We start from the raw sequence: 8,247 nt of genomic DNA, 5'->3' as shown, positions 1-8,247 counted from the left end.
CGGTCAAAGCGGCCAGTACAGCCTGGCTAATAACACTTCACTTCTGATATTTTCCAGCCTATTAATCTCCGAGTCATTTAAATAGTGGCCCAAAAGGTGCGGGTAATCAATGTTAATTAGAGTTGAAAGATCGGCGACTTTCTTAGATGAGGTCCTGCCTGGATTATTTGGTGCCAATCAATAGCGTCTCGGCACTCGCTTCGGGCGCTCGCCTCACCTTTAATTTCAACCGCTCATTGATTTCGGGGTAGGTAACCTGCGGAGGACGTGAGGATTTGAGGCCAACTTCACAGGCAGGTCTGCAATGCAGGAGCCACTTCCAAAAAAGAGCAGATTTTTTCAATTTTTATCTCTTTTTTCCCTCCCTCAAATCGCAGCTCTTGGTCCCCAGCCAGGGGTAGCTCTGTCCTGGGTCCGACAGTCTCCAGGTGATGCAGAAACACCCTGGGATGCTGTGGATTTTTTTTTTAAAAAACGGCTTTAGTAGTGTTATGTGAGGGATGGTGTGGATGGACAGGGGGAGGATGGGGCTGCAGAGCATGCACTGGCTCAGCCTTGGGCATGGAGAAGCATTGTCTGTCTGTCTGTCTGTCCTATCCCTTCCTCCCTCCATTCCCTTCATCCCTCCCTCCCTCCCTCCCTCCGTCCCTCCCGTCCTCCATCTCCTATCCCATCACTCCCTCCATCCCTCCATTCCCTCCATCCCTCCCTCCATCTCCCACCCCTCCCTTCTTTCATCCCTCCATCCCTCCCTCCATCTTCTATCCCATCCCTCCCTCCACCCCTCCGTTTCCTCCCTCCCTTCCTCCCTCCATCTCCAATCCTATCCCTCCGGCTGGCTCCAGGACAGCTGAGGTCTCCCCAGCAGATGTCCGGGGACTGTCCCTTTAGGATACAAGCCCAGAAAATGAGACAAAATAGGTTTTCCCTCCTCAGCTTCTGCTTCCCAACACCCCTTTGGGCAGCTGCGGAAATTGCACCGGCTCCACTCACGCCAGTGCCCGCTGCCCATCCCTGGGTGACACCTGCGGGACTCGGGGACAGTCTCAGGGACCCAGCTTTGGTGGCCGTGCCCCTGCTTTCCGGATGGCACGAGGGCACGGGGCAGCCGCAGGCTCACGGGGTGATTTTGCATGACCAGGGGATGTTCAGCCCTCGGCGGGGCAGCGAGAGGTGCCCGGAGTGTCTGTACCCCCTGAGCACACCCCCAAATGCCACCGCCTGCCCCTGCAGCCATGGGGCTGGGTTCTGAAAGGCTTGGATTTTCCTGGGCTGCCTCCTTCGAAGCAGATGGCTCTGTTTTTTAAGGCGTAGGGGACTGATTTATTCCAATAGCTTTGCTGCACGGGCTGCTGCTGCGATGCTGGGAGGCTCCACGGGGTCCCAGCACCCCACTGACGGTGTGCTGGGGGGAGCAGGGGAGACCCAGCGGAGCCGGTGGGAGGCGGGGATCTGCCCCATGTCAATCCCAAAGCCCACCCCATCTGTTGCTGAAAACGCCAGCGGAATGGCCGCTTATTTTTGACTTCCTCCTGCGTTGCCACCACCTCGTGGCACGTGTCGCCCTCGCGCCGCTAATTCAGTTGACGTCGGGTGTTATTGGGTGTTATCCGGGCGTCAAGTCTGTGCAGGGCAACGGCACCCCACCACGGCCTGGGCTGCACCCACACGTGGGCAGCCGGCTCACGGGTGCAGCCGGAGCGATGGGTCCCCCAGGATGGCTGCAGCAGAGCGCCTGCGAGCTGCGGGGACTGCGGGGCGAGACATGCGCTCCGTGCGCGCTCCTTGCACCATTCTTACATGTGGGCTCTGCATAGCTTGCAGGCTCCTTCCACGCTTGTTGCACCATTCTTGCAAGTTCCTTGCACGCTGCTTCCATGCTTCTTGCGCACTTACTGCGTGCACCCTTCCTTGCACAATTCTTATGTGGCCCATGCATACTCCTTGCACGCACCTTCTGCACTTCTTGCACCGTTCTTACATGGTCCTCACATGCTTCTGCAACGCTTCTTGCATGCTCCTTCCATGCTTCTTGTCCTCTTCTTGCATGCTCTTTGCACTCTCCTTGCATGCTGCTTCCACACTTCTTGCATGCTCCTTGCACGCTCACTCCACACTTCTTGCACAATTCTTACATGGTCCTGGCATGCACCTTCTGCACTTCTTGCACCTTTCTTACATGGCCCTCGTATGCTTCTGCAACACTTCTTGCATGCTCCTTGCACACTCCTTGCACTATTCTTGCATGCTCCTTGCATGCTGCTCCCACACTCCTTGCATCCTCACTCCACACTTCTTGCACAATTCTTACGTGGTCCTGGCATGCTCCTCGCACACTTCTCACATGCTCCTTGCACGCACCTTCTGCACTTCTTGCACCGTTCTTACATGGTCCTCGCGTGCTTCCACAACGCTTCTTGCATGCTCCTTCCATGCTTGTCCTCTTCTTGCATGCTCCTTGCGCACCCCTTGCACTATTGTTGCATGTTCCTTCCCTGCTTGTCCTCTTCTTGCGCGCTCCTTGCCGCCGTGCTGGCGAGCTTGCTTGGGCCCACGCCTACCCCACGCTGGCCCACCCGGCGCACCCGGCGGGCTGTCATTACGGTGTAAGAGCCCCATCATTCTGCATTAATCTGGGATTCATCATGCTAGCGGGGCGGCGTAATTAATTTATTTGGTATTAATGTGGATGAAATATGTACTGTCCTTGCAGGGGAAAAATCAGGCAGCCTATAAGCATTAGTTAAAAGAACCATTAAAATCAAACCTTCCTCATCTCCATTAGGCCGGTCTCTCACACTGAAGAAGATAAACCCCTGCCGTGTGAAGTGTCATGCATAATTAGGTTGATTGCTGGTTTAAACTCTGCCCCGTCTCCTGGTCCCCACCCAGCCTCCGGCGAAGCCCACCTCGGTGGGGAGCTCAGGGTTGCCCTCTTCTCCTTGCAGGCGTTTCGGGACCAAATGCACGGCGTGCCAGCAGGGCATCCCCCCTACCCAGGTGGTCCGCAAAGCCCAGGACTTCGTCTACCACCTCCACTGCTTCGCCTGCATCATCTGCAGCCGGCAGCTGGCCACTGGCGACGAGTTCTACCTGATGGAGGACGGGCGCCTGGTCTGCAAGGAGGACTACGAGACCGCCAAGCAGAACGGTAGGCACCCTGAAAGGGCGACGAGGTGGGACATCACACTGAGGGGTGGCCACGGGTCATGTCACCGGCGTTGTCCCTGTGGGAAGGGGTTGCTGCGGGCTCTGAGGCGGCTGGTTTTAGGGAGCTTTTCCCCAGCGCCGTGGGCTGGCAGTTCGGGGATGCTCACGCTGCTGTAGTTGGGGCTGGTACGGACTCCTTGGCTTGCAGACGACTCCGAGGCGGGTGCTAAGCGGCCCCGGACGACCATCACGGCCAAGCAGCTGGAGACACTGAAGAACGCCTACAAAAATTCCCCCAAGCCCGCCCGGCACGTTCGGGAGCAGCTCTCCTCCGAGACGGGGCTTGACATGAGGGTGGTGCAGGTGAGACCATGGGGATGCCCCTCTCCACCCTGCCCCTAGGGAAGGGGGACACTGGGGTCCCACGGGGCTGCAGGGGTGCCAGGGTGCAGGGGATGCAGGGGTGCCAGGGGTACTGGGGTGGCATGGGTGCCCAGGAGCCGGATTGTGGGGATGCTGGGGTGCGTGGGTGTGTGGGAGCTGGGTAGCAGGGGTGCCGGCATGCAGGGGTGCCAGGGTGCTGGTGTGCCAAGGTGCTGGCATGCCGGGATGCAGGGGTGCTGGGCTGCAGGGGTGCTGGTGTGTGGGGTGTCAGAGGTGTAGGGACGCTGGCGTGCTGGGATTGTAGGGGTGCCATGGTGCTGGCATGCCGGGATGCAGGGGTGCCTGGATGCAGGGCTGCAGGGGTACTGGGTTGCATGAGCGTGTGGGAGCCGGGGTGCATAGGTGTTGGCATGCTGGGTTGCCGGGGTGCTGGCTTGCGGGTTTACATGGGTGCTGGGTGACAGAGGTGCAGGGAAGCTGGCATGCTGGGATGTGGGGATGGCCAGGTGCTGGCATGCCGGGATGCAGGGGTGCCTGGATGCTGGGTTGCCGGAGTGCTGGCTGGCATCCTGTGTGGGAGCTGGGATGCTGGCATGTAGGGTTGCAGGGGTGCTGAGTTGCACGGGTGTGTAGGAGTTGGGTTGCAGGGTCCCTGGGGTGTTGGGATGCAAGGGTGCCAGGGTGCTGGCACGCTGGAGTGCAGGGGTGCTGGGTTGCATGGGTGTGTGGGTGCTGGGTCCCAGGGGTGCTGGGTGGCAGAGGTGCAGGGATGCTGGCATGCTGGGATGTAGGGATGCCCGGGTGCTGGCGTGCCGGGATGCAGGGGTGCTGGTATGTTGGGTGGCAGAGGTGCCAGCATGCAGGGGTGCCAGGGTGCCATGGTGCCATCGATATCCCTGTTTCTCCCCAGGTGTGGTTCCAGAACCGCCGGGCCAAGGAGAAGCGGCTGAAGAAGGACGCGGGTCGGCACCGCTGGGGACAGTTTTACAAGAGCGTCAAGCGGAGCCGCGGGGGCGGGAAGCTGGAGAAGGAGAGCTCGGCCGAGGACTGCGGCGTCAGCGACAGCGAGCTCAGCTTCCGTGGTGAGTGGGGTGCTGGCGTGGGGTGGAGGGGCTGTGGGGCTCCCCCCGGCACTGACCCCCTCGCTCTGCTCTCCCTCTTCTCCTCGGCAGAAGACCAGATCCTCTCCGAGCTCGGCCACACCAACAGGGTTTACGGCACCGTGGGGGACGTGGCGGGCGGACAGTTGCTGAATGGCAGCTTCTCCATGGAGGGGACGGGACAGTCGTACCAGGACTTGCGGGACGGCAGTCCCTACGGCCTCCCCCAGTCGCCGTCCTCCATCTCCTCCCTGCCCTCCCACCCGCCCTTGCTCAACGGGCTGGACTACGCCATGGACGGCAGCCTGGGGCTGGTGGCCCACGGGGCGCAGGGGGTGAGTCAGACGCTGCGGGCCATGGCTGGGGGGGGCCCCACCTCCGACATCTCCACGGGGAGCAGCGTCGGGTACCCAGACTTTCCCACCAGCCCGGGCTCCTGGCTGGATGACATGGATCACCCTCCTTTCTAAGCGCCGCTCGCCCCCTGCCCCAGCCCCCTCCTCGGTTCCCCCCCCAGCCGGCAAGCGCAGCACTGAGGGCACCCGCCGGCGGTGGACCTTTCCAGGATTTCCCATGGGAATCGTCCCCGGAGGAGGGCTGGAGGCAGGGAGGGGGTAGCATCGGCGACGGCTGGGGGGGGCTGTGCCCAGGGCGGGGGCGGGGGGGGGGGCATGGATGCCTTTGGGTGTAAGCACAAGAGAGGTGTCGGCACATGGGATGCACGGCGAGGACTCCAGCGAGGGCTGGGGCACGGCGGGATGTGCGACGGCTCGAGCCGGCGGGAGGGAAGGACAATCAGGGATGGCAGAGTCCGTCCCAGCGCCCCCGCCAGCCCCACACCGCCCCGGCCGAGCACCGCTGCTATTTTCAAGAGTTATTTTTCAATACGGAGTTGAAACGCGACTTGGCGCTTGCCTGGAGCCTCAGCGGAAAGAGAAGTCTATATTGTAGAAGGGTTTATTTTAGCGAGGCCGGGGACATGTCCAGGCAGGGCCGCTGCCCGCTGCCCGGGGGGCGATGCTGCCCACTCCGGGTGCCGTGGGAGCGGAGCTGTTATGTGGTGGCTTTGGGGGACGTCGCTTGTCCCCCGGGCACGCAGGAGTGCTTATGGTGCATCGCTGTGGGTTTTACCTTGGTCAAGCGACAGGGAAGAATTAGAAAAGAAAAAAAAACAAACAGAAAAACCCGCCTCTAGCCCGAGATGCCCCCTGGCCGAGCTGGGCTGTGGCGGGGGATGCTGGGGGCTGGCACACGGAGAGCAGTGCTGGGGGAGGGTGGGCGGGAAAGGTGGGGAATGTTTGCTCCCAGGGTGTTGCGAAAACCTCCCCAAAACCAAGGGGAAAAAGGACATTTTGTCAGCTGCAGAGGCCTCCGCGCGCTAGGGACTGGAGGAGAAGGTGGGGTGAGACCCCTGGCATCGGCCACCCACCTCCACGGTGCCACGGGGCCAAGGGGACCGAGCTGGGGGGTGCAGGCAGCCAGGGAGGACCCGGGTGGTTCCGACACAGCCCGTGAGCCCCGTGGGGTCACTCCTGGCTGAGCAGGACCAGCCCCTTTCTCAAAACCCACATCCCTGGGCTCCTGACGCCCACTTGCCCATCTCACCCAGCACAGCCCGCACACACACACACCCCCCACACACCCCCCCATCAGGATGGAGACGTTCATCCCAATGGATAAAATCCACGTCCACGCTCGCTGCATCGGGGTGCCTGGCTCTGCCCCGGCCCCATGGGGCTGCCTCGGCCCTTGGGTCCCCGCTGTCGCCCCCAGCTCCGGGGTGATGCTGATGATCCCAAGCTGCCCTTCACGGCGGGGGGGCGGGGAGGGGGGGCTGGATCCCATTAGCTGGCTGCTGCCAGAGGCTGCGTTGAGGCAGGTGGGGGTGTTGCGGGGCTGGGGGAGGGAGCTCCAAAAGCAAAGGAGAGAGAAGTGTATTAAAAAAAAAAAAAAAAGCCACACAAGAAAGCACATCACTGGTATGTCCCTGTCCCCCCGTCCCCCCCCCGCCGCCCCGAACCCAACCCCGGCTGGGTGTGCTGGTGCTGCAGGAATTGCTCCGGTGGCACCCATGTGCCTCCCCCCTCCCTGCCTTGGGTGCTGCTTTGTGCCAAGCCCCCGGCCTCGTCGGGCACTGGGGGTGGCTGGTTGGGGAGGGGGACAGTGGGGGGTGGGAGGGGAGCTACGTCTGCTGCTCTCCACCCCACCCCCCCCAACTTCGAGAAGGCCAAAAGCCCCCTCCCCTCGCTGTGTAAATTTTGTACAGTTCCAGAAAGTGAGAGTCTTGTTTCCTGGGGTGGGGGGGAAGGGGAATAAAAAAAAACAAAAAAAAAACAAAACGAAAAAAACCCAACAAAAAATAATAATAAAAAAATTTCAAAGAATAAAACCTTAATTTATTGCCATGTCTTTGGGGAGAAAGGACACACACCCCCCCTCCCCCAACAATCCCCCTGAATTCGGGCCCGGGGCGTTGCTTTTGTACCCTGTGCGTTGGCATGAGATGTGTATGGTCACCCCCCCCCCCCGCCCCCCCTCGCCTGGAGGGAAAGCGATGTCAAATAAACTCGGGATGCTCTTTAGCAAGCTGCTGTCTTGGGGATTTTTTTTTTTTTCTTTTCTTCTTCCTCGTCGGGGAGGGCAGCGGCCACCATCGGCATCGCCCGTCTCGGGCGCCTTCGGCTTTTTGGAGCTGGGGGGGGGAATCCCCCCGGGTCTTGTCCGGATGGAGGAACCGCCATCCCTGGATGGGACAAGCGACACCCGTGGCCGTGCCCCGGCTTTTTTGCAGGCACGGAGAGGTGGGCGGGTATCCCAAAATGTTTGGGCATCCCAGAATGTTTGCAGCTTTCCTGCCACCACGCAGCAACGGCGGTGGGTGCCCGTGGTCCTCCCCCGGTGCCGGCCGGCACCGGGGGAGGACCACGGGCACCCACCGCCGTTGCCCACCCACACCACGGCAGCACTCAGTGGGCACAGGTGTGTTGGCTTTCTCTGTTTTAATCATTTTAACATTTAATGCTTCTCAATTAAAGTGATTTCCCGGAGTAGATGCCAAGCTTAGGCCGGCTGCACATTAACCACTTTCCGTAGCGGTAGTTAAAGGCAGCGAGGGATTTAAACAGCAATCCGCGGGGCCGCTGGGGAAAGGGTTGGCTGAATAAAGCAGATTATAAACAATAATATATGTCTTTCTCTTCTTACCCCCCCCACCCCCCCCAACCCCTCCTAGTTGTTTGCTATTTTTTGGAAAGGCTCCAACCCCACAAACAGACCTAAAGTGCTATAAACATCTCCAGGGCTGAGTGCTCGGCCCTCCCACCCCCCGCACCCCTCCCCCCCACCCGCCACCAACCCCCAAATGTGTTCGCTGAAAGCACTGGCATCGCGGCTACTGCTTTTCAGCCCTGTTTTTAAAAGAAAGAGAGGTGTTTTGTGGGGTTTTTTTTATTTATTTATTTTATTGCCCATTGAGCCAGGCGGTGGCTGTGTGCGTGGTGGCGCCGCACAAAGGTGGCCTCGCTCGTCCCTCACCTTGATGCCAACCCCATGCCCGCATCCCAAAGGGGTCGGCGTCTTCGCCTCATCGGCACCCGGATGCCGTCACCGACGA

At 60.5% G+C, this 8,247-nt stretch overlaps 1 protein-coding gene across 1 annotated transcript in view; it reads left to right on the top strand.

The window, feature by feature from the left end:
• Positions 1 to 5,104, top strand: part of LHX4 (LIM homeobox 4) — a 15,503-nt gene extending 10,399 nt beyond the window's left edge. The window contains exons 3-6 of the mRNA XM_063344318.1: positions 2,949 to 3,151; positions 3,359 to 3,513; positions 4,445 to 4,616; positions 4,707 to 5,104. Coding sequence (XP_063200388.1) covers positions 2,949 to 3,151; positions 3,359 to 3,513; positions 4,445 to 4,616; positions 4,707 to 5,104 — 928 coding nt within the window. The remainder of the gene's footprint in view (positions 1 to 2,948; positions 3,152 to 3,358; positions 3,514 to 4,444; positions 4,617 to 4,706) is intronic.
• Positions 5,105 to 8,247: the final 3,143 nt, after the last annotated feature.

The sequence above is a fragment of the Chroicocephalus ridibundus genome, chromosome 8 (assembly GCF_963924245.1).
Source record: "Chroicocephalus ridibundus chromosome 8, bChrRid1.1, whole genome shotgun sequence".
Lineage (NCBI taxonomy): Eukaryota > Metazoa > Chordata > Aves > Charadriiformes > Laridae > Chroicocephalus > Chroicocephalus ridibundus.
Note: the sequence above shows the minus strand (reverse complement) of the source record. Positions and strands in the feature narration are given on the sequence as shown.